Below are 26,811 nucleotides of genomic sequence, written 5' to 3'. Positions count from 1 at the left end.
TCCCTTCTCGCTCGCCCTCCCTCCCTTCTCGCTCGCCCTCCCTCCCTTCTCGCTCGCCCTCCCTCCCTTCTCGCTCGCCCTCCCTCCCTTCTCGCTCGCCCTCCCTCCCTTCTCGCTCGCCCTCCCTCCCTTCTCGCTCGCCCTCCCTCCCTTCTCGCTCGCCCTCCCTCCCTTCTCGCTCGCCCTCCCTCCCTTCTCGCTCGCCCTCCCTCCCTTCTCGCTCGCCCTCCCTCCCTTCTCGCTCGCCCTCCCTCCCTTCTCGCTCGCCCTCCCTCCCTTCTCGCTCGCCCTCCCTCCCTTCTCGCTCGCCCTCTCTCTCTCCTCTCTCGCTCTCGCTCTCGCTCTCGCTCGCTCTCTCGCTCTCTCGCTCTCTCGCTCTCTCGCTCTCTCGCTCTCTCCCTCCTCCCCACTCTCTCCCTCCTCCCCACTCTCATGCCCTCCCTCCCCCCACTCATGCCCTCCCTGTCAGAAACACAGACAGAAAGTTAGAGACACTGACAGACACACACTGGGGGGCAATCCCAGCACGCTGTTGGAGGACACCCGGTGCTGCAGTCGGTAAGTAGAAAATGTTTTGTTTTATTGATTTTTTTTATTTTTATTTTTTATTTATTTTTTTTGATTGATTTATTGGTTGATTTATTGATGTATTTATCATTTATTATTGATGATGGCTATTATAAAACTGAAGTGTTTAATGTTTGTAAACGTCCCTTTAACCCCCCCCCCCCCCCATTCCCTATGCCTGATTTGTAACCTACGCCTGATTTTCGAAGTGTAGACAAGCTTTTTCTGAGCGTACAAAAATCTACACTTACTCCATTCTAAGTTAGGAGTATGTTTTCACTGCCTAAACTTTCAAAAATGGCGTAAGTGGCCGGACACGCCCCCTTTTGAAAAAAAAAATCTGTTCTAACTGACTAGAACTAGAGCAAACTAAATGCCGAGAATTGCAATTTCTAAGATACTCCATTCTAAACCAGTTGCTCCAAAAACACAGGAGCAACTCAGGCCGAAACTTGGCCCCAATAGGCTTACCAGAAAACCTGAAGCCCATGGAATAAAAGGGACGGTGGCAACATGGATACAAAATTGGTTAAGTGACAGAGAACAGAGTAGTGGTGAACAGTTGTTTTTCGGACTGGACGAAGGTATACAGTGGTGTTCCCCAGGGGTTGGTAATAGGACCACTGCTTTTCTTGATATATATTAATAACTTGGACTTGGGTGTACAGGGCGCAATTTCACAATTTGCAGATGAGACAAAGCTTGGATATATAGTGAACCATGAGGAGGATAGTGATGGACTTCAAGAGGACAGACAGGCTGGTGGAATGGGCGGACGTATGGCAGATAAAATTTAATGCAGAAAAGTGAAGTGATGCATTTTGGTAGGAAGATCGAGGGGAGGCAATATAAACCAAAGGATACAATTCTAAAGTGGGTGCATGAATAGAGACCTGGGGGGGTTTATGTGCTCAAATAGGTGAAGGTGGCAGGGCAGGTTGAGAAAGCGGTTAAGAAAGCATTTGGATTCTGGGCTTCATAAATAGAGGCATTGGGGCTGAAATTGCCCTTTTTTCTATGAGCCCATGGACGGGTCGGTCAGGACTCGCCGCTTGGTCGGCACGGTGGGGCCTCCATTTTGTAAATTGCCGCCTTTTTTTTGGAGCGGTGTACAGAACCACCCCACCCATTCTCCCACCACGACGGGCATGTGTCGACCCCTTTCCAACCAGTGGTGACCCCCATGTGGAAATGCCACGCGGGAACGGCGCTGGTGCCGGTAGGTGCCACAGTTTTCCCCAGTGGGGAACTGTGTGTGGCTGGGCAGCGCAACCCACCCTTAAAGGGGAGATAGCACTGCCGGCAAGTCCATTTTATTTTTTTTGTCTGCCAACTGATAGATCAAGGCAGTAAATGTGCCCACAGGTTCGGCCGGGCCGCCAACAGGCAACCTGGAACCCCCTCTTGGGTGTCAGGCCGCTGGCCTGGCTGAAACCCACCCTGGTGGCCCAGTGGACCTAACTAAACCCCATGCAGAGTTTGCAGTGGCCCTCCCCTTTAACTGAAGGGGAGGGACGTTGTGAGGCGTCAGTGCGATATGGCGCGCTGGTGACAGCTGCCCGCACTTCCCGCTCCTCTCCCGACACCAACACCGCTCCAATTGGAAACAAGAAACAAAGTCCTGAAAATTGCCGGATTGTCCGCCCCATGCATTGGGCTGGACAGAACACTTAAAAAATCGATAGGTGCGCCCAGTTTTGGGTGGAGGTCAATTTCAGCCCCAGAGAGTACAAAAGCAAGGAAGTTATGATGAACCTGTATAAAACACTGGTTCGGCCTCAACTGGAGTATTGTGTCCAATTCTGGGCACACCACTATAGGCAGGATGTAAAGACCTTAGAGAGGGTGCAGAAAAGATTTAGAAGAGTGGTTCCAAGGATTACGGACTTCAGTTACGTGAATAGACTGGAGAAGCTGTGGTTGTTCTCCTTAGAGCAGAGAAGATTAGGAGTAGATTTGATAGAGGTGTTCAAAATCATGAATGGTTGAGACAGAGTAGATAGAGAGAAACTGTTCCCATTGGCGGATGGGTCAAGAACTGGAGAACACAGATTTAAGGTGATTGGCAAAGAACCAAAGGCGAGATGAGAGAACTTTTTTTACACAGCAAGTGGTTAGGATCTGAAATGCACTGCCTGAGAGGCTGGCGTAGGCAGGGTCAAATGTGGCTTTCAAAAGGGAATTGGATACGTACCTGAAGGAAAAAAAATTGCAGGGCTTTGGGGGAAGGGCCGGGGGATGGGACTATGTTGAAGTGCTTTTGCAGAGAGCCGGTACGGCTTGACGGGCCAAATGGCGGCCTCCTGTGCTGTAACGATTCCATGATTCTGAGTCATTAGTGGCAGCATATTTGAATATTCAAAAAATAAATAAAAACAAAATGCTGGAAATACCAGGTCAGGCAGCATCTGGGGAGAGAAACAGAGTTGACGTTTTAGGTTGATAACCTTTCATCAGAACTGGAAAAAGTTAGAGATGTAACAGATTTTATGCACATACAGGGGGAGGGGAGGAAAGAACAAAAGGGCAGATCTGTGGTGGGATGGAAGGCAGCGTGAGCAGTGAATACAGTATACCGAATATTCAAAGTCTACAGTTGGGATAATATATTTAACAAAGCAGAAAGATGCCATGTTTAACAGAAACTTCACTTTTTCATATTGTCCCAAGGTTCGTTGTTTTTTTTTATGTAGTTGCTACATTCAGCTTTCAGTTAATGACGACAGGTGTCTATATTTCTTGTTAATTGATATAATGCCAAAGAAACAAAGCAAAATATACCCATCTGTCCCTTTTAACACAAGACATTTCTGATTAGAACCAACTGGGGAAATTTCTCAGTCCTTTTAAAGAATTCCTCATCTCAAACAATCACCTTTTCTACACCTTGTCTGGTGTGCCTCCACTTGGTTAGCTTCCATTTTTCCCCACTTTTTTTTATACAATTTATGTTTGAGTTACTTATATGAGCTGTAATTTCTTTTTAATGTTTCAATATCCATCTATAAGCTTCGGTTTGTGAATTTGAGTTCCGATTTAATATTTCAACTGATGACAAGTCCAAGCTTCAGAATTTTCTGTGTCTTCCTATATCATATTTAGTTTAATGTGCAAACTTTTTCCTTTTTTTGGCATATTGTACATAATCTCGTATTTTAGTATTTGTCATTAAATTGATGAATGCTGGTCTGTCACATCGGCCATACACTTAGTATACCTGTTTTTCTATTCACCTGCTGCGCTGATCTGTCACTGAATATCCATATCCGAGTCTCCCGCACTGCTGGTTTAACTTGCGAGTAACTTTGATCTAGCAGGAGTTCAGTCACCTCGAACCTCACTTGTTTCTATTTGGTGGATTATTGACCAAATTGTGTTTGTCCTTTCCTGATTTGCTCATTAATCGAACGAGGTAACTACAACCTTAATTTATTCTAATTCATTGAATCTGAAGCCACAAGAAAGGCAATGAAAGCCTCATCAATAATGGTTCCAATATGTACTTTGGTGTATCTAAGATCTCATTGTGCAGTGTTTGAACACAAGGACTCAGCAGTTTCCTAACCAATTCTACCATTATGTACTGCAGCAATAACATTTTATTAAATTCAGGGAAAGTTATAACCTAGCTGTTTGGCAAGAAATCCAGTTATTTTATCTGTGTTCCAAAACTTTCTTATCACAAAGTTGAAAACAAAAATGGAGCCAATTTTACAGCCAGAAAACAGCTGCCAAAATATACTATGATTAACCAGTTTGATAAGAGTATAAATTCAATGACTGGAATTCTAAGTCAGATACTGTTTTGTATTGAGCTGCTTAATGAAAAGAAACACGCCTGTGTTTGAGTTGGGAATTTGCAGTTTTTATTGAAATGAAAAAGGTAATACAATACAAGGTATATTAATACTATTTCATTTTGTAATTAAGAAATATCATGAATGTCATGTGATCTTATTTATACAGTTGAGCTTTAGATCAGCCACTGATCATAGTTGATGAGTCCCTCATCTTGTATTACTTGACAAAGGTGAGCAAATTGTATACTAAATTTGGTTTATTCAGTATCCTGTTCTTATTTCAGGCTGAGCCTAATCGTAAAGAACCAGAAGTAATTACAGTGACACTAAAAAAGCAAAATGGAATGGGACTAAGCATTGTAGCTGCTAAGGTAAGATAATATTTGTGTTTAAAATGGGGTTGAGGATGAGGCTGCTGACAGCGTTAATGGAAGAACCTTCGAGAATTCTTGTTTCATCTGTTCAGAGAAGCACGTTAGACAGCAATAGCAATAACATATAATGGGGTACATCCCAAAGGAATGGTGAAAGTTTATAAGCTTATCATCCCTAATACAACCTGCCTTTTCTTCCATATTTGTCACTATTTTTAAGCTGCATGAGAAAATAAGCTGAATGACTTTTCTATTTCAATCAGAGACTGCTGTTTTGTGTTTGACTAATGGGTGGTTTTGCCATGCATCATTTTTAACCACTTAGAATAGGTGCTTCATCTTCACACAGTTTTGGATGTGTGGCTGGCTGTGGTGACTATCTCGGTATTGGTATTGAGACTTGCCTTCTGTGATAAGGAAGTAAATATGTTAACAATAATCAGTACTAGGGTTATCTAGTTTTTTAGGATAACCAACCATTCTCATTCATGGAGAAATTTTGGATGACTAGTATCTTGTGGGTTACAGAAGCAGGAAATTGGTGTTTTGAGTTCAGTGGAATCCTATTATATGAATATACGAATCCTGTTATATGGATCCCGAGTCACTTAATGAAATGTTCTTTCTGAAATTGCAACTCATCTGATGTGTTACTGCAACAGGTCAGTGAGCAGTGCAGTTTGCTTGTGATCACTTCAGTGATATTTCCCCATTGTTGAGCGACAATTGCCTCAGTTGTAATGAATGGATGTCAGCTTGAATCCTAGGGAAAACTAACTCATGGCTTTACAAAAGCTGACAACTCAAGAAAAAAAGCCCACGGATTATCAAAGCAAGTAATTACACTGAAATTGCAGTGGAATGATGGTTTATTGTAACTTAATCTGTAGGTATATCCAGTACTGCTGTGTATACTGGGTGCTCCTCAGACTTTCCATCCTTTGATTTCAGAGGAAGGAAAATCATGGGCGTGCATTGGCTACTTCCTGACATGCTTGGCTGCTGGCTGAGATTTTCTGCTGCCATGCAGATCTTGGAAATTAAGGTTAATATTCATTAACTTGTAAGAAGGTGAAAAACATAAGCAATGCAAATGTTGAAATGTACAAGATTTATTGTCTGGGGTATGCTGCCCCTGAAAATGTTTTTGTTTGACACTATTCGGGAATCTACAATACATCAGTCAGTCTCTTTCCTCCTTGCCACTCTATCTACCTGCCCAGGTAGAAGCTGTGCCTGGTGAAACGAGAGGCATCTTTCTCCAGCTGAGAACTGCTATGGGGCAGGCAATCGATAGAATCATAGAATAGTCATCATCATAGGCAGTCCCTCGAAATCGAGGAAGACTTGTTTCCACTCTAAAAGTGAGTTCTCGGGTGACTGAATAGTCCAATACGGGAATTACAGTCTCTGTCACAGGTGGGACAGACAGTCGTTGAAGGAAAGGGTGGGTGGGGAGACTGGTTTGTTGCACGCTCCTTCTGCTGCCTGCGCTTGCTTTCTGCATGCTCTCGGGAACGAGACTCAAGGTGCTCAGCGCCCTCCCGGATGCTTTTCCTCCACTTAGGGTGGTCTTTGGCCAGGGACTCCCAGGTGTCAGTGGGGATGTTGCATTTTATCAGGGAGGCTTTGAAGGTGTCCTTGAAATGTTTCCTCTGCCCACCTGGGGCTCGCTTGTGTGTAGTAGCTCCGAGTAGAGTGCTTGCTTTGGGAGTCTTGTCAGGCATGCGAACAATGTGGCCCACCCAACAGAGCTGGTCGAGTGTGATCAGTGCTTCGATGCTGGGGATGTTGACCTGATCGAGGACGTAAATGTTGGTGCATCTGTCCTCCCAGGGGATTTGCAAGATCTTGCAGAGACATCGTTGGTGGTATTTCTCCAGCGATTTGAGGTGTCTACTGTATATGGTCCATGTCTCTGAGCCATACAGGAGGGCGGGTATCACTACAACCTTGTAGGTCATGAGCTTGGTGCCAGATTTGAGGGCCTGATCTTTGAACACACTTTTCCTCAGGCGGCCGAAGGCTGCGCCGGCGCACTGGAGGCGGTGTTGAAACATAGAAACATAGAAAAAAGGTGCAGGAGTAGGCCCTTCGAGCCTGCACCGCCATTGAATAAGATCATGGCTGATCACCCACCCCAGCACCTCCCCCTCCACACCTCCCGACCCCCCCAGCCGCAAGGACCACATCCAACTCTCTACCCAACACATCCAATGAACTGGCATCAACAACTCTCCGCGGCAGGGAACACCACAGACCAACAACTCCCCGAGTGAAGAAGTCTCTCCCAATCCCAGCCCCAAACAGCCCACCCCCCATCCCAAGAGCGTGCCCCCCCCCCCCCCCCCCGGCTCCGGACCCACCCAACACCGGGAACACTTCCCCCCCCCCCCGTCCCGTCCCGTCAGAATCCTTCTCAAATGCCGAACACCCCCCGGATGTCGAGCCCCCAGCCCTGGCCACCCCGGAGCCACGTCTCCACGACGCCAACCACACCACATCCACCAACCGCAATCTGCGCAGTCAACCCGTCCACCCCACTCTGAACACTCCCCGCACAGAGCCCCCAGGCCCGTCCCTCCAACACACTTTGTCCCCCCCAGACCTTCGCTGCAATGTGACCCCTCCTGTTCCCCGCCCTGGGTTTCTCCGCCCCCCCCCCCCCCACCTCCACCACTCTCCCCTCCATCCCCCGCCCCCGTCTCCCCTCATCTTCCCTCTCCCTCACCGCACAGGCTCCCATCTTGGGGGCGGTAACCTTCTGGGCAGGGAATTTTAGTCCCCAGCGTGGAAGTCCTGCTCCCGCCGCAGCATTGGCCTTACCACCTCTCAATAGAAGTGTTGTGCAATTTCCCACACTCCACTTCCTTTGGGGGCAGTTAAGGGGCACGACTGGATGCTCCTGTGACAGTTTGAACCAACCCGAAAAGGACCTATTTATCCCGACTCACTGCTTTCTGTTAGCCAGCCTATTCTCTATCCATGCTAATACATTTCCTCTGACTCCACGTATCTTTATCTTCTGCAGTAACCTTTTGTGTGGCACCTTATCGAATGCCTTTTGGAAATCTAAATACACCACATCCATCGGTACACCTCGATCCACCATGCTCGTTATATCCTCAAAGAATTTCAGTAAAATAGTTACACATGATTTCCCCTTCATGAATCCATGCTGCGTCTGTTTGATTGCACTATTCCTATCTAGATGTCCCGCTATTTCTTCCTTAATGATAGCTTCAAGCATTTTCCCCACTACAGATGTTAAACTAACCGGCCTATAGTTACCTGCCTTTTGTCTGCTCCCTTTTTTAAACAGAGGCGTTACATTAGCTGCTTTCCAATCCGCTGGTACCTCCCCAGAGTCCAGAGAATTTTGGTAGATTATAACGAATGCATCTGCTATAACTTCCACCATCTCTTTTAATACCCTGAGATGCATTTCATCAGGATCAGGGGACTTGTCTACCTTGAGATCCATTAGCCTGTCCAGCACTACCTCCCTAGTGATAGTGATTGTCTCAAGGTCCTCCCTTCCCACAATACCGTGACCAGCAATTTTTGGCATGGTTTTTGTGTCTTCCACTGTGAAGACCAAAGCAAAATAATTGTTTAAGATCTCAGCCATTTCCACATTTCCCATTATTAAATCCCTCTTCTCATCATCTAAGGGACCAACATTTAGTCACACTCTTCCGTTTTATATATCGGTAAAAGCTTTTACTATCTGTTTTTATGTTTTGCGCAAGTTTACTTTCGTAATCTATCTTTCCTTTCTTTATTGCTTTCTTAGTCATTCTTTGCTGCTGTTTATAAAATTTTCCCAATCTTCTAGTTTCCCACTAACCTTGGCCACCTTATACGCATTGGTTTTTAATTTGATACTCTCTATTTCCTTGGTTATCCACAGCTGGTTATCCCTTCTCTTACTGCCCTTTTTCACTGGAATATACTTTTGTTGTGCACTATGAAAGAGCTCTTTAAAAGTCCTCCATTGTTCCTCAATTGTGCCACCGTTTAGTCTGTGTTCCCAGTCTACTTTAGCCAACTCTGCCCTCATCCCACTGTGGTCCCCTTTGTTTAAGCATAGTATGCTCGTTTGAGACACTACTTCCTCACCCTCAATCTGTATTACAAATTCAACCATACTGTGATCACTCATTCCGAGAGGATCTTTTACTAGGAGATCGTTTATTATTCCTGTCTCATTACACAAGTATCTATCCAATTATCCAATTCCCTTTTGAAGGATACACCACCCTATCAGGCAGTGCATTCCAATCCTAGCCACTCGTTGCGTTTTAAAAAAAATTTTCCTCGTGTTGCCTCTGGTTCTTTTGCCAATCACCTTAAATCTGTGCCCTCTCTACCCTTCAGCCATTGGGAGCAGTTTCTCTTTATTTACTCATCTGAATCCTTCATGATTTTAAACACCTCTATCAAATCTTCTCTTGGCCTTCTCTGCTCTAAGGAGAACAACCGCATCTTCTCTAGACTATTCTCATAACTGTATTCCCTCATCCTGGAACTATTCTAGTAAATCTCTTCTGTATCCTCTCCAAAGCCTTCACATCCTTCCTGAAATGTGGTGTCCAGAATTAGATACACTACTCCAGCTGGGGCCGAACTAATGTTTTATATAGGCTTAGCGTAACCTCTTAGCTTTTATACTCTATGCCTCTATTTATAAAGTCCAGGTTCCCATTTGCTTTATTAACTGCTTTATTAGCCTGTCCTGCCACCTTCAAAGTTTTGTGCGCAAGCACCCCCAGGTCTCTCTCTGCACCCCTTTTAAAATTGTACCATTTAATGTGTATGGTCTCGCCATTATTCCTACCAAAATGTATCACTTCACACTTCTCTGTGAATTTCAGCTGCCGTGTGTCCACCCATTCCACCAGCCTGTCTGACGTTTTGAAATCTATTACTATCTTCCTTACTGCACTTCCAAGTTTCGTGCCATCTGCAAATTTCAGAATTATGTCCTGTACCCCCAAGTCCACGACATTAATGTATATCAAAAACAGCTGTGGTCCTAGTACTAAATCTTGGACGCCACTGTATACCTTCCTCCAGTCCGAAAAACAGCCGTTCACCACAACTCTTTTAAAATCCCGTAGCCAATTTTGTATCCATGCTTGCTACTGCTCTTTTTATCCTATGAGCTTCATTTTGCTAACAAGCCTAGTATGTGGTACTTTATTGAAAGTCCATATACACATGAACTGCACTTCCCTCGTCCAGCCTCTCTGTTAACTCATCAAAATACTCAAATCAAAAACTTGTCCTAGACTCAGCTACCAGCAGAAAAAATTGTCTTTCAAAATCCTAAAAATCTGAATCAAATCCCCTCTGAATCTTCTATGTTCCAGAGAATACAAGCCTAGTTTATGTAAAATCTCCTCATAATCTAACTCTTGGAGCCCTGGTACCATTTTGGTGAATCTGCGCTGCACTCTTTCCAAGGCCAATATATCCTTTCTAAGGTGCAGTGCCCAGAACTGAACACAGTACTCATGTAGTCTAACCAGGGCTTTGTATAGCTATAGTAAAACTTCCTCCCCATTATATACTAGCCTTTTAGTTATAAAGCCCAACATTCCATTAGCCGTTTTGATTTTTTTCGTACTTGACTGCTACAGTTTAGTGATCTGTGTACATGGACCCTTAAATCTCTGTGGGCCTCCACGATTCCCAGCTTTTCACCATTTAAGATACATGTATCTATTTTTTGGTCCAAAATGGATGACCTTCGTGTTGAAATCCATCTGCCACAGTTTTGCCCACTCAATCTTGTAATGTTATGCTCTCAACTACACTTCTTATTATGCCACCAATCTTGTGAGAGACAAAGCCAGAGTGCTTGCAGGCATCTTCAACAAAAAGTGTCAAATTGACAGTCCCACTCAGCTTTCTCCCAAGGTGCAGCCAATTCAGTTTACTTCACATGACACTGAAAGCTACAGGTCCTGCCAACAGCCTGGCTATTGTTCGGAAGACCTATGCTGAATGAACATAGAGAGAAAAGATGGCAGTAGATCTGAGATATGGAAAGCATTCTGAGATGTACTCCAAGACTGTGAAGTGGTTGAGTGTTTTTTGATTGGCTAGAAAAAAATTTGGAAATGTCATGTTTTGTGCTGTGCTCACATTTAAAGCGCATGTGAACTATATGCAAGACATTTATAGTAGCAACCAACGGAACTGTCATGGCATTGCTCATTGTAAATCGGATGATGTTTTATCATGTAAAAGTGTAGGGTATTTATTCCTTAAAACTACAAAGTTTGCTGTTAAGCAAACAGAGTCCGAGTTTAATTGTTGAGGCTGCAGCTCAGAACTCTAACTTTATTTTTCACCTGGTAAGACTCCAATCTTCCATCCTGCATAAACTTCTACCCTCCATAAACTTAAGCTCCTCCAAAACTCTGCTGCCTGTATCCTAACTCGCACCAAGTCCCGTTCACCCTTCACCCTTGTGCTCGCTGACCTATATTGGCTCCTGGTTGAGCAATGGCTTGATTTTAAAATTCTCATCCTTGTTTTCAAATCCCTCCATGGCATCGTCACTCCCTATCTAACCTCTTCCAGCCGAGAAACCCTCCTGAGCTATCTGCACTCCTCCAATTCTGGCCTCTTGCGCATCCCCAATTTGAATCACTTTACCATTGGCGGCCATGCTGTCGGCTGCCAAAGACCTAAGCTCTGGAATTCCCTAAATCTCTCCGCCTCGACCTCGCTTTCCTTCTCTTTGCTCATCTGCTCCAATATCTCCATATGTGGCGTGCGGTGGGATGTTTTTCTACGTTAAAGGCGCTATATAAATGCAAGTTGTTTTGTACGGTCAATTTATCGACGCTGCCGACATTCTGACTCTTGGAGAATTTCTGTATGCTTAAATGTGACAGAAATTTGAGTGTCACACATGTGATGAACAGGAAATGCAAGTGCGATGAGCAAGGAATGTGCATTGAAAGTACGACTTTATACGATAGACCTGTGGATCTGCGCTACAGCATAGTCTGTTTGATGAGGACAAAAGCATTATACCATATAATGCACACATTTGTCGTCATCATAGGCAGTCTCTCGAAGCGAGGATGACTTGCTTCCACGCCAAAAAGGAATGAGTTCACAGGTGTTTCAATGAAGGACCTAATATTCCAGGTCTCGAACTACATCTTGGAGGGTGGAAGATGCCTGTGCTTGGATTTTTTTAACGTGTGGTGGCCGTTGCACACCAGCCACCAGAACACACATTTGTGTGTGACAGCTAAAGTGCGGACACGTTTTTAAAAAAAATAATAAATAATAACTTGCTAGTATCTCTCATGGCACTGATAATGGTGAGCTGCAGAAATGTTCCCCTAACTCTCATTCTCATGCTGCTGTATGTGTGCAAGTCTCACTCAATCTCAGTTGCTGGCTCAGTTTCTGCCATCTACTTCAGCCTTTTTTGCCTTTGATTTTGTTTGGCGGTAGTGGGTCTTGAGTAGGGAGTGATGAAGTGTGTTTACAATGTATTTGCAATTGGCTCATGTCCTGCCCGGCTGCCTATCTGAAGCTTCACTCTATCACTGGCGTTGTATGCACTGCTCCTCCTCTTGGGTGCTTTTTTCGATGCCCCGTTCCTCCTCCTCTTGCACTGATGCCCTACCTCTCACTCATTCTTTATCCGTGGCTCCTACCTCACTGCCTCTCTCTCTGTCTCTTCTTACTACCATACCTAGATTTGAAGATCTCCCCTCTCTGTCCAACTCGCAGAAATTTTAAAAATAGAGCTGGGAAACCGACACTTCACTTTCCAAAAAAAGTGAATGTTTTTCTGCTTGTGTTACCTGTTTTCAATTAAACCGTGCTTGACTATACTTTTGAAGTTTGGCTTCATTTATGTAGCTTGTGGTTGTTTTGAAGTTTGCAGTTAAAGCGTTCTCTGGTATGGGTAAGAAATAGAATGTCAGTTTTGGAGGAACTTTTAGTGAATGGAAACAAAGTGATCTTTTTGGTTAGAATTAACTTTCAGTGGAAAAGTTTCAAAGATCAGCAAAACAATTTTAAACATAATTTTCACTCCCTGTTCATGTAGAAGAATATTCTAACTTATTTTTGAATGCGTGTAGAAGATTTACAAAATATATTAACTTTACAATCAATTCATGTTAAAATGCACTATGTACATATTTATAAAACCCTTGAAATGTCATGTATGTAAAAGACTAATGGAGGCAGCAGTATTTGCCGTCCAGTCCTAACTGTGTTTTACCTCAAAGAAGCATATTTTTGGTTCTAGCTTTTTTGCGTGCAATCTTTTTAATCTGTTATATAATTTTTTTTTTACAAAAACAGATAGTTATCCTTAGATACTCTTAACAGCTCTGGAAAGCCCCGCCCCAAATGTAACGCTGAAAGCAGCTGGTTATCAGAACTGGCTGGATGTTTGGACAGTCAACAGGCTCATGTTTTTTGGTGTCTGGATGTTTGGACAGTCAACAGGCTCATGTTTTTCGGTGTCTGGATGTTGGATTGTTAGTAGAAGTTGTGAAGGCTGCATTAAGCTGGAGGCAAGATTTTCAAGTTTTGGATGAGCTGAAATAATGATGTTCCAAGGCTTTAATTGTCAAATAGAAGAGGTAAGACTTATTGGCGTCTGTAAATGATACAGTAATTTATCTACATTGCATTCCTGTACAATACTGTATTTCGCAAGCACGACATTTGAATAAGTACCACAATTTTTCAACATTGAACCACCCTACTGCAACAATTTTCCTTTTATTTACTCATTTGTTTATACAAGCTTGCCTGTTGCTTTTGTCCAGCAGGGTATAGTCTTCATTAAGAGCTTTTTAATCAGAATTAAAATTGTCTATATTTTCAGTAATCTGCTTTTGATCTTGAAGCACATTTTTTTTTTTTCTCTTTCCAATTGCATTGATTTGCCTATCGCTGAAAAAAGATTAGAATAATTAAGATTTTAATTAAATTAAAAGAATGCACTGATACCTGTTATAAAATTATAACAAAATGAAGCGTTCATGTTGGTAGGTGTCCATTAGTCGTGGAATATTTCAATTAAAATATTAGTGAAATTGCGGGGAGTGTAGAATAGGTCTGAATGCACTTTGTTTTCATTCTATTATGAAATAGCAAATAACAGGTTTTCGAAGAAGTTCATTTCTGTAACATGATGCACTTCTCTGGTTCCAAAGGTTTTTCTCAGCATAAATATACATTAATAGTGTGCCTTGACTAGTAGTTGGGACAGCATTCTGTATAGTCTGGTTCTATATCATGTTTGTGTACAGATTTAAAAACTGCTTAGAAGCTGCTGTTTTGAGTGGATTATTTCAGAAAAGATTGGAACCACTCTAAGTAGTATTTGGTAATCCTATGAATATCTTCACAATTTTTTTCAAGGTGTCAGGGCACACATGAATTTGTCATTGGGAATCCATCAAGCAGGACAGGAATTTAAAAAAAAATGATCATTCGACTAGTAAATGTTGGTATGCAGAGGGATTTGGGTGTCCTTGCACAGGAACCACAGAAAGTTAACATGCAGGTACAGCAAGCAATTAGGAACGCAAATGTTTTGTTAGCCTTTATTACAGAGGGATTAGAGTATCAGAGTAAAAAAGTCTCACTGCAATTATATAGGGCCTTGGTGAGACCATACCTGGAGTACTGTGCAGTTATGGTCTCCTTACCTATGGAAGGATATACTTACCTTGAAGAGGGTGCAACAAAGGTTTACTAGATTGATTTCTGGGATGAGGAGCGATTGAGTAGAATGGGCCTATGTTTGCTGGAGTTTAGAAGAATGAGAGGTGATCTCATTGAAACATATACAATTCTTAGAGGGCTTGACAGGGTAGATGCTAAGAGGTTGTTTCCCCTGGCTAGGGGGTCTAAAACTGGGGGTCGTATGGCCTTTTCCTACTCCTACTCCTATTATGTTCTAATGAATTTGCTATGAAGGGTCAGCTCTGGTTGGAGGCATTCCTGCAGGTATGACCATGTGATGTCTGTAAATGTTACTGTGTTTACCTTAAAAGTTGGGTTCCCTGTAGTTGTGAATCTTTCTTCGTGGTTATGTACTGCAGCTCTTGTGTGAGAAGTTCCAATAACCAGCAGGCCCTCATGAGCAGTTGAACAGAGGAAACCTAGGGTGGGGAAGAGGGGAAACCGAGGGTTTTGGAGGGGAGTGGGGGGGCGGGGAAACCAGTAACTAATGATACATCACTGAAATTGCACTGATAATCATTAGTAATAATGGTAACAATCAGATTTTTTTATGCATTTATGGAATGTGGGTGTCGCTGGAAAGGCGAGCATTTATTGCCCATCCTTAATTGCGCATGGGAAGATGGTGGTGAATCGCCACCTTGATCTGCTGCAATCAGTGTGGTGAAGGTACTCCCACAGTGCTGTTAGGTAGGGAGTTCCACGATTTGCTGAGAGCCGACATGGGCTGAATGGCTTTCTTCCGTGCTGTAACCATTCTATGATTTTTGACCCAGCAACGGTGATATATTTCTAAGGCAGCATAATGTGTGACTTCGAGGTAATGATGCTCCCATGCGCCTGCTGCCCATGTCCTTCTAGGTGGCAGAGGTCACGGGTTTGGGAGGAGCTGCCGAAGAAGTCTTGGCGAGTTGCTGCAGTGCATCTTGTAGACGGTACACACTGCAGCCACGGTGCGCCAGTGGTGGAGGGAGTGAATGTTTAAGGTGGTGGATGGGGTGGCAATCAAGTGGGCTGCTTTGTCCTGGATGGTGTCGAGCTTCTTGCGTGTTTTGGAGCTGCACTCATCCAGGCAAGTGGAGAGTATTCCATCACATTCCTGACTTTGCCTTGTAGATAGTGGAAGTGCTTTAGGGAGTCAGGAGGTAAGTCACTCGCCATAGAATACCCAGTTTCTGACCTGCTCTTGCAGCCACAGTACTTATGTGGCTGGTCCAGTTACGTTTTTGGTCAATGGTGACCCCCCCCCCCCCCAGGATGTTGATAGTGGAGGATTTGCAATGGTAATTCCATTGAATATCTCCTCCAAAGGAGAAGAGAGAGAAAGAGACAGACATGTTTGGGGTTCCAGGGGTGGAGTGGGTGGGGGGGGGGGGGGCACGGGGGAATTTCGGAGTTTATGGCCTGGGCAGCTGAAGGCATGGGCACCATTGGTGGAGTGATGGAAATCCGATGCACAAGGGGCCAGAATTGGAGGAGTGCAGAGATCTTGGAGGATTGCAGAGCAAAATTATCTAGCAGTTCTTGCTCTAACACATTAATGGTTATTGTAAACCAAACAAAGATTTTTCTTAGTAATTAAATAATGCTATATATTTTCATAACTTTCTTGAAAGACAATTACAAAGTCATTTAATGTTTGAACATTTTAATTGTAGCACCCATTTAGGGTAAAATGTGAAAACATAGTTTGGCACAGTAAAGCCAAGATAAATATTGAAAATAAACACCAGTTTTGCTGTTGGCTGAGCTTTGTGCAGGGTTTTTTTTGTAAACTACATTTTGTTTGGTTTACTCTTTGAAACTTATTTACCCTCTATTATAAACGATTTAAAAAGGGACTGGAAATTTCTATGGTAAAATCATGTCCTTTTATTGATTTCTGAGTTCTTTTCCCTCAATCTGGTTCAGTGTAATCACTGAGTCGAATACCGATTGTGCTTTAAACAAAGCCGTCTTTATTTCACCGGCCGAGACTTGTCAGACAGAAGGTTTACTCTCTTGATAGAGCGTACACACTTCCTACGGACAAGTGAAGTTACATCGTAAAGCGACGACAGTTATACATTTTCGGAAATAGATAACAAGATACAATTAGAGTGACATCCTAGTTCAACCTATCCCTTTTGATCCTTCCTTTCCTTTGTCCACTCATGAGCCGACATCTATATGGGCTGTTTTTACTAAAGCTCAGGCATTGCTTCTAAATGTTACAATTTTACTGGCGTGACTACTAACTGAAACCTTGTAATTCTTCTACTTGTGCTGATGTTGTATTTTCATATTTTCATTTATCCATTTCATGTTACAATTTATACTGGCATGATTAGTAACTTAAAACCTTGAGAAAGCCTATTAATTGTGCTGATGTTGTATTATTTGCAATTTGACATTCTCTTAGTTATTTTTCCATGGCTTATACTTTTTCATATATCCAGTTCACGTCACTGTCTTTATTTCCATATATCCAGTTCACATATCCACAGTAAAATCATGTCCTTTTACGATGAGATTTGATTTGCAGTTTCTCATTCGCATCTTGTATTAGTTTAAGATCCAGTATTATCTTGATTAAATATTTTGTGTGAAGTATTTTCAACAAAGCATGTTGTTTTGTGCAGTGTTTCAAGAAATAAAGTAACTTACTTTTGCTTACCATATTTGGTCTGGATTATGGTTCAAAATGATTGATTCCAACATGAAACATGTGAGCAAATATGAGCACAATGTTTGCAGATCAACTTTAACGGTATGTCATTACATTTTAGTATGCTTAAATGTCTCAAGACTGAGCAATAATTTGTAGGAATAAATGTGTATATATTTATAGGAGTCTAACTTGAAATGGAAGGGATAAGTACTACTCTTTGTAATTTTAGCTCTTTAATCCTAAGAGCAATGCACTCCACTCAGACACTATTAGAACATTGAAGTGAATGGGATTCCCTGCTTACTAATGACACTTGCTGCTTTTGATTTGGTAGTCTATAGCCTTAATCAGAATTGTTTACCGTGCAGAGCAGCACTTAGTTCTGATCCAGTTCTGAACAAGTCATACCAGTGAGATCATTAATTTAAGAACAATTGAATTACTTTAATTTAATTGTCAGTGTTGAGAATAGTGCTTCTCCACCACTAAAGCATGTCGGAAAAGCACCATTGGCGTGAATCCATGAACTTATTTCTCTTACTTGGAAGGAGGAGAGCATGCCATAGGATCTCGGACGCCATAATCGTGACCATCTTCAAGAAGGGTGATAAGTCCGATTGCGGTAATTAGAGGAGTTTCCCTGCTGTCTGCCACAAGAAAAGTCATCGCAAGAATCCTCCTCAGTCGCCTTCTCCCAGTGGCTGAAGAGCTCCTCCTAGAGTCGCAATGTGGATTCCGTCCACCATGGGGCACGGTGGACATGATCTTCACCACGCGTCAAATTCAAGAGAAATGCAGGGAACAGCAAGTACATGGCATTCTTTGTCATCACAATGGCCTTCGATACAGTTAACCGTGAGGGATTATGGAGCGTGCTCCTTAAATTTGGCTGCCCTCAAAAGTTTGTCACCATCCTCCACCTGCTTCATGATGACATGCAAGCCATGATCCTGACTGGATCCACCACAGACCCAGTACATGTGTGGACCGGGGTCAAGCAAGGTTGTGTCATCGCACCAACGCTCTTCTCGATCTTTGCTGCAATGCTCCATCTCACCCTCAATAAGCTCCCTGCTAGAGTGGAGCTAATTTACAGAACAAACGGGAAATTGTTCAACCTCCGTTGCCTCCAGTCCAGATCCAAGGTCGTCCCATCCTCTGTCATTGAATTACAGTATGCAGACGATGCTTGCACCAAACACAGAGGTCAAACTCCAAACCATTGTCAACAACTTCACCGAGTATGAGAGCATAGGCCTTACACTAAACATCCGTAAGACAAAGGTCATCTACCAACCTGATCCCGCCACACAGTACTGCCCCTGGATTATCAAAATCCAAGATGAGGCCTTGGACAACGTGGATCATTTTCCATACCTCGGGAGCCTACTGTTAACAAGGGCAGACGTCGATGACTAAGTCCAACTCCGCCTTCAGTGTGCCAGTGCAGCCTTCGGCCGCCTGAGGAGGAGAGTGTTTAAAGGCCAGGACCTCAAACTTGGCACCAAGCTCATGGTCTACAGAGCAGTAGTGATACCCGCCCTTTTATATGCTTCAGAGACATGGACCATGTAGAGCAGGCATCTGAAAGCACTGGAGCAGTACCACCAATGTTGCCTCCGCAAGACCCTGCAACTGCATTGGTAGGATAGGCGCAACAGCGTCTGTGTTCTCGCTCAGGCCAACAGCCCCAGCATCGAAGCATTGATCACGCTCGATCAGCTCCGATGGACGGGCCCCATTGTCCGCATGCCTGATACTAGACTCCCAAAACAAGTGCTCTACTCGGAGCTCCGACACGGAAAACTCCTTGCTCGTCGCACTTGCATTTCCTGTTCTTCACGTGTGACACTCAAATTTATGTCACATTTAAGTACATAGAAACTCTCCAAGCGTCAGAATGTCGGCAGCCTCTTAATTGAACGTACAAAACAGCTTGCATTTATATAGCGCCTTTAACGTAGAAAACCATCCCAAGGCGCGCCAAGTGTGGAGATATTGGAGCAGATAACCAAAGAGAAAGAAAGCGAGATAGAGGCGGAGAGATTTAGGGAATTCCAGAGCTTGGGTCTTTGGCAGCCGACAGCATGGCCGCCAATGGTAAAGCGATTAAAATTGGGGATGCGCAAGAGGCCAGAATTGGAGGAGTGCAGATTGTACGGCTGGAGGAGGTTACAGATGGGGAATGGCGATGCCATGGATGGATTTGAAAACAAGGATGAGAATTTTAAAATCAAGCTGTTGCTCAACCGGGAGCCAACATAGGTCAGCGAGCTGAAGGGTGAATGGGACTTGGTGCGAGTTAGGATACAGGCTTCAAGGACACTCTCAAAGCCTCCTTGGAAAAAGTGCAACATCCCCACTGCCCCTGGAAATCCCTGGCCCAAGACCACTCAACGTGGAGGAGAACATCCGGGAAGGCGCCGAACACCTCGAGTCTCTTCGCCGGGAACAAGCGCAAACAGCGGAAGGAGTGCACAACCCAAGCACCCCATCCTCTCATTCCGTCTGCCCCACCTGCGACAGAGACTGTAAGTCCCGCATTGGACTCCGTCACCTGAGAACTCATTATTAGTATGGTAGCAAGTCATCCTCGACTCTGAGGGACTGCCGAAGAAGAACCTATCTGGTTCACTAATGTCCCTTAGGGAAGGAAATCTGCTGTCCTTACCTGGTCTGGCCTATATGTGACAGCAATGAATACATTTTTTTTAAAATTTAAAATCACAAAAAAAAATCCAAGTTGTCCAATTTTTTTCTTCCTAAATCTGCCGCGCTCCAACCAATTAAGCATCCAATCATTGCCCTGGCTGAAATCAACTAATTTAACACAGGCCAGGGATCAAACCTATTCCTCCTTGGTGTGTGTAGCTTCTAGAATGAAGTCTTTACCTCTGAAACATTAAGGGAGCACATGTTGCATTTAGGTGCAATCACTGTAAAGTCAAATTTCAATGTTAGTGTTGGTAAAGTAACTGCCTGATTTCTTTTTAAGCTCTGAGGGCCCAAATTTCCCCATAAGTTGCATCTTTTTTTGGGTGTAACTTGATTTTTCTGGTGTATCTTTTAAGTTGCAAATATGGCCATTTAATTTGCGCCAGTGTAAGTAAGTTAGTTAGGTTTTTTGTTAGGTCATTTTTTTCCAAAAGGGGGCGGGGCATTCCCAGCCACTTACACCATTTATGCCAATTTGGCCAGAAAAAAGTTGTACTAAACTAACTTAGGGCAGCGTATATGTCAACTTTTGTCCGCACAGAAAGACCTTACTTACAGTTAAGGAATCGGTGCAAGTAACTACATTTAAAGCACCACCAAGCACCAAACAAAGCACAAAAAGTAATAAGCAATCAATAAATAACACATTTTAAAAAAAAAATAGAAGGAACCCTGCACCTAAAGCACCAAAATCAGTAAATAACAAATAAAAAAAATTGAACTCCTACCTTAGGGAATGCAGCGGACCGCCGATGAGGGAGCCCATTCGGCCAGGGATAGGGACGGCATATTTCGACCCCTCCCATACAGCCTGCAGCGTGCATTTGCCGAAACGGCCTGCAAGGAGCTACTGCACATGCGCGCAGGTTCTAACGTGCATGTGCAGAGGTCCCGGCACTGTTTTCAGTGCTGGAACCTAGCTCCGTGCCCCTCTGTTCATTGTACGCCACGGCAGCTCCACAGATGGCCCGAGAATCGGCCATGATCGCAGGGAGTTTTTTTTCCCGCGCAACTTTTGAGGTAAAAAGCTGTCGGGGGCTTGGAGGTGCGTGGAAAAAAACCGGGCCCTAAGAGTGGAACTTTTAACTTCAGAAGGGGTGTAAAAGAGACGATAGCAGACCAATTCAAAAGTGATGCAAGTAGACAGTATAGCTCTGGAACAATCCAAAAATTACATTGGTATGGACTTGGTACCAATAATATAATTGCATCATAAGTAAAAACCTGCTATGCTTGAGTTACTTTTTTAAAAAAAAGACATTTACTAAATCCTTTTCACTGGGATAGAATATGTATGTGCAGGTATTTGTATGATGAATTGTATTTAGATGGTATTGCACTAGTAGAATAATTGTTCAAATATTCAATGACCTGAATAAACTCTGCTGTAGGTTTGCTATCCTAAATTCTAGAATTTGCACAAGTGGTTTGTATTTTTTGAGCAATCTTTAGATTCTAAATATACCTGACTAAATATAATGACTTTTCAAATATTTGCATATTTTCAATATCCTATTTACTTTAACTGCTACTGAATAGATTATGCAGCTAAGTATAATGTCATCAATCTTGCTTTCAATCCTTAGAGACTCTGCTTGATATTTCTTTGCAGGATCTTGCAGTTGTGTCAGCATAGTAACCACTTTTAATTTGTTTGCTGCAATTACGTGGGAGAGATTTATTCAGCTGCCTTTCTGTGTTGGCGGAAATACACTTGTCTAATGTGTTAATGTCACTTTAAAGGCTATGCCCTAATGAGATGGATTGCTCAGCAAGTATCAACAACAATTGCAGGTCTGCGGAGTGCAGACAGAATGCAGAGAAGGCAGCAACCCTATTTATCAGAGACGCTGTTAGATGTAACATTACATAAGGAAAACGTGTCTGGTGTCTTTTCTTTAGTCCCAGCTTGGACTTCAAAACAATAATTGTTGCCCCATATCTAGGTTCTTCATTGAATCTTTGTTTGGTGAACAAGCTGGGTTTAGTAGCAAAATTTTGTGATTATCCATTTTCAGGTATAAATGTTTGCTCAAAGACAACAACAGCTACTTGCATTTATAGACTGTCTTTAAAACATGCCAAGGTGTTTCACAGGGCCATTATCAAACAAAAATTGACATCGAGCCATAATAGGGCAGATGACCAAAAGCTTGGTCGAAGAGGTAGGTTTTAAGGAGTATCTTAAAGGAGGAAAAGGAGGTGGAGAGCACTGTTCCTGTGCAGCTCCACAGTGGTCTAGAGGTTTCGCAAAGCCAGCTTACCTGCTTTTAAATGGAATTTGAATGAGCCACGTGGCCCGTTAAAGGGGCCGTGAATCCAAACAAAAATTAGAGGGAACAGTGGTGAGGTTTAGGAAGGGAATTCCAGACAATAGGATCTCAGCAGCTGGAAGGCAAGGCCACTAATTGTGGAGCGATTAAAATCAGGGATGTGCAAGAGGCCAGAATTGGAGGAGCGCAGAGGTCTGAGGCTGTGGGACTGGAGGAGGTTACAGAGATAGGGAGGGGTGAGCTATTGGAAGGATTTAAAAACAAAGATGAGAATTTTTAAATTGAGGCATTGCTTAACTGAGAGCCAATGCAGGTCAGTGAGCACAGGGGTGCTGAGTGAACAGGACTTGGTGTGAGTTAGGATATGAGCTTAAGTATATGGAGGAAGATGGGAGGCGAGCCAGAATTGCTTTGGAATAGTCTAGTCTATTGGTAACAAAGGCATGGATAAGGGTTTCAGCAGCAGATGAGCTGAGGCAGGGATGGAGTCGGACGGTGTTCCGAAGGTGGAAATAGGCGGTAATAGTGATAACGCGGATATGTGGTCGGAAGCTCATTTCGGGGTCAAATATGACACCAACGTTGCGAACAGTTTGGTTTGGCCTCTCTGTTTCCAGGGAGAGGGATGGAGTTGGTGGCTAGGGGACGCAGATTCTGGCAGAGACCAAAAGCAATGGCTTCAGTCTTCCCAATATTTAGTTGGAGGAGATTTCTGCTCATCCAGTACTGGATGTCGGACAAGCAGTCTGACAATTTAGAGTAAATGGAGGGGTGGAGAGAAGTGGTGGTGAGGTAGAGCTGGTTGAGGGAGGAAAGCGGTGAAGATACTCGGTGAGAAACTTGGCGCGGTACTTGGGTGGGCGGTAGAGAACGAGGATTTTAAATGAGAGGTGAGATGGGTGGAACAAAGGGAGATACTCAAAGGAGGAAAAGGTGCCAGAGGAATAGGGGGACAGACCTAGTTATGATTTGGTGATGAGAACCACAGCAGCGGTTTGAGTGGGGCAAGCGGTGGATAGTATAGCCAGGCAAGGAGGCTTCATTTAGGGGGAAGGTGTCATTACCCTTCAGCCAGGTTTCCGTCAAGGCCGTGATGTTGATGCAATCATCCAAAATAAGTTCACGGATGGCATGGGCCTTGTTCACAAGTGACATAACCTCTATTTAAAAAAAAAAATTATACTGAGTGGACCATGAATTCCTTTGAGCATGACCTTTTTTGTGCGTGGGCAAATTCTCCTTTTAATAACAACTCTTGCAACAACAGGAACCACTTAAAAGCATATAAACAGTAATGCCATATTGCCACCGTGTCTCAAAATCATGAGACATTCAGACAAGGTTCTATACAAGTTTAACATTACTTCTCTGCTTTTGAATTCTTTTCCTCTAGAAATGAACCCCAGTGCTATATTTGCAAGTTTATGGCTTTTTTAACCTGCGTTGCTACTTTTAATGATTTGTGAATCTATACCCTTCGGTCCCTTTGCACCTCTACCCCATTTGGACTCTTATTTTCCAAGGAGCAGGTAACTTCCTTATTCCTCCTATCAAAATGCACCACCTCACACTTATCTATATTGAAATTCTTTTGTCATTTACATGCCCATTCTGCAAGTTTATTTACGGTAGAATTAATTAAAAGCTTTTACAAACATGTACAAACTCTATTTAAAAAAAAATACTTGTCAGAAATGACGAATATAAAAGAACTGCAATAATGCATTAACACCTCAAAAATGTCACTCAGTTTCACGGTTGTGCATCGACAAACAATTCGTAAACCCAAGGTGAGCTGAAAGAGGCATATCTATTCGTGCAATTAGTATTAATAAAGTTTTCAACATATTAGCCCATCCCTCATGTCACTATAGCAACAGCTGCACAAGCAGCAGGAGCAGTGGCTTTCCTATGGCACTGACATGCTGGACATCCATATAAGTACAGTAATTAGAATATGAATCACAATGCAACCAGACAACCAACAAATATTAAAGTGCTGGAGTTCTTTAGTTCACAGTATTAAAAAGAATTGAACAAAAATGGAAATTTTCAACTTCAGTCGCTTCCATTTAATAAACATTGTCTTCTTGAACCAACAGCCACTCCCCCCACCCCCACCCCCCCCCCCCCCCAATGTAACTTGTCAGAAATGCAGCATTATTCGCAAGTGCAGAAAAACACACACACAACTTGTGTCACCGAATTAAAAACAAACAGCAAGAGAAGCTAACCTATTTGGTTCTTCTGTCCAGGAAGAAAGATAATCCGACTGACTTGGGGCAATATTTACTAGTACAGGTGCAGCATCGAGAATCCAGACTCTGGGACGATCGGTGGCAGGGTTGTCCGGAATCCAGACCCCCCGACCTCTGGGCCTCGTCCCGCTGCCCTTACCTCGGGGCCTCCTCGCCGGCCCGCCTGAACAGCTCCGCCTCGGCGGGGCCCCGCCCATCCGAACAGCTCCTCCTCTATAGGGCCCGCCCGAACAGCTCCTCCATGGCGTGGCCCGCCCGAACAGCTCCTCGGCAGGGACCCCCGCCCCGTTTCTGCCATTCCGAAATCGGGAAATACCTGAACCTGGGCTCGGGTGTTTCTGGATTTGTGACGTCAGAAAGACGATCGAAAGCCTGGAATCCGAAACGTACTCGGTCTCTAAGGTTCTGGATTCTCGACGCTGCACCTGTATGGTGACACAACAATGTTAATTTACAAATTTTGCTTCTGATGTTTTGCGGTCTCATTCTCCACAATATTAATCCCTGCTCTTAAGTAAGGAAGTCTTACTACAATTGTACAGGGTTTTGATGAGACCACATCTGGAGTACTGTGCACAGTTTTGATCTCTTTATCTATGGAAGGATATACTTGCCTCCGAGGCGGTGCAACGAAGGTTCACTAGATTGATCCCTGAGGTGAGAGGGTTGTCCTATGAGGAGAGATTGAGTAGATTGGGTCTATACTCTCCAGTGTTTAGAAGGATGAGAGGTGATCTCATTGAAACATACAAGATTCTGAGGGGGATTGATAGGGTAGATGCTAAGAGATTGTTTCCCCTGGCTGGAGAGTCTAGGACTAGGGGGCATTGTCTCAGGATAAGGGGTCGGCCAGTTAATACTGAGATGAGGAGGAATTTCTTCACTCAGAGGGTTGTGAATCTTTGAAATTCTCTACTCAGGAGGGCTGTAGAAGCTCAGTAATTGAGTATGTTCAAGGCTGAGATAGATAGATTTGGACTTTAGGCAAATCAAGGGATATGGAGATTGGACAGGAAAGTGGAGTTGAGGTCGCAGATCAGTCATGATCTTATTGAATGGCGGAGCAGGCTCGAGGGGCCATGTGGCCTACTCCTTCTCCTAATTCTTATGTTCTTAAGCAAAGTGTTTCAGTCTTTGCATGTTAAAGTTGGGGACCAAAGTGAATGGCCCAAAAACTGATGTCTAATCAAACAGTTGATCCAAAAGCATTTGAGCCATAAACAAAGGGTAGCAATTATGTTTGGGGTAAGTACTGCAGAATCATAGATGTCACTGGCACAACAGTTTTTTTTTTAAAAGGGCCAATTGGCTCCCTTTGAAAGGGGGACTGGTTTTCTGGTAACGCTTGCGTTTTTGGCTAATACCCGTGCCTGGACCCTATGACTAATTTGTTTGGCTGGTTAATGCAGGCATATTGGCTGCTTTGCATAAACCAGACTTAGAATGAGGAAATTCCTGACATGAGATTAGATAAGCTGGGGTTGTTTTTCTTGGAACAGAGGAGACTGAGGGGAGATTTAATTGAGGTGTATAAAATTATGAGTGGTCTAGATAGAGTGGGTAGAAAGGACCTATATCCATTAGCAGAGGCATAGATTTAAAACAATTGATAGAAGTATTAGAGGGGGGATGAGGAAACATTTGTTCACCCAGAGGATAGAGTCTGGAACTCTCTGCCTGAAAGGGTGGTAGAGGCAGAAACCCTCATCACATTTAAAAGGTACTTGGATGTGCACTTAGTCATAACCTACAGGGCTATGGACCTAGTGCTGGAAGGTGGGATTAGTCTGGAAAGCTCTTTTTTGACCGGCATGGACACAATGGGCTGCATGGCCGCCTTCTGTGTTGTAATTTTCTATGATTCTATGGTCAGGGGCCACTTTTTGGGCAGATGGAAATTCTGTCTCAAACAAATCCCCACAGAAACTACCAACAAAGGATGATGTAATATCTCCAAGTTTGCAGATGACACTAAGCTGGGTAGCAGTGTGAGCTGTGAGGAGGATGCTAAGAGGCTGCAAGGTGACTTGGACAGGTTAGATGAGTGGGCAAATGCATGGCAGATGCAGTATAATGTAGATAAATGTGAGGTTATCCACTTTGGTGGAATATTTGAATGGTGACAGATTAGGAAAAAGGGGAGGTGCAACAAGACCTGGGTGTCATGGTACATCAGTCATTGAAAGTAGGCATGCAGGTACAGCAGGCAGTGAAGAAGGCAAATGGCATGTTGGCCTTCATGGCGAGAGGATTTGAGTATAGGAGCAGGGAGGTCTTAGTGAGGCCTCACCTTGCATATTGTGTACAGTTTTGGTCTCCTAATCTGAGGAAGGACATTCTTGCTATTGAGGGAATGCAGCGAAGGTTCACCAGACTGATTCCTGGGATGACAGGAATGACATATGAAGAAAGACTGGATTGACTAGG

At 43.6% G+C, this 26,811-nt stretch overlaps 1 protein-coding gene across 8 annotated transcripts in view; it reads left to right on the top strand.

Moving 5' to 3' along the window:
* Positions 1–26,811, top strand: part of afdna (afadin, adherens junction formation factor a) — a 282,635-nt gene that overhangs the window by 203,264 nt on the left and 52,560 nt on the right. For all 8 annotated transcript variants that reach the window (XM_070889970.1, XM_070889971.1, XM_070889972.1 and 5 more), the window contains one exon: positions 4,652–4,738. In XM_070889970.1, coding sequence (XP_070746071.1) covers positions 4,652–4,738 — 87 coding nt within the window. The remainder of the gene's footprint in view (positions 1–4,651; positions 4,739–26,811) is intronic.

Source organism: Pristiophorus japonicus, chromosome 9 (assembly GCF_044704955.1).
Source record: "Pristiophorus japonicus isolate sPriJap1 chromosome 9, sPriJap1.hap1, whole genome shotgun sequence".
Lineage (NCBI taxonomy): Eukaryota > Metazoa > Chordata > Chondrichthyes > Pristiophoridae > Pristiophorus > Pristiophorus japonicus.
The sequence above is the reverse complement of the archived record's forward strand: the minus strand, read 5'-3'. Positions and strand labels throughout refer to the sequence as shown.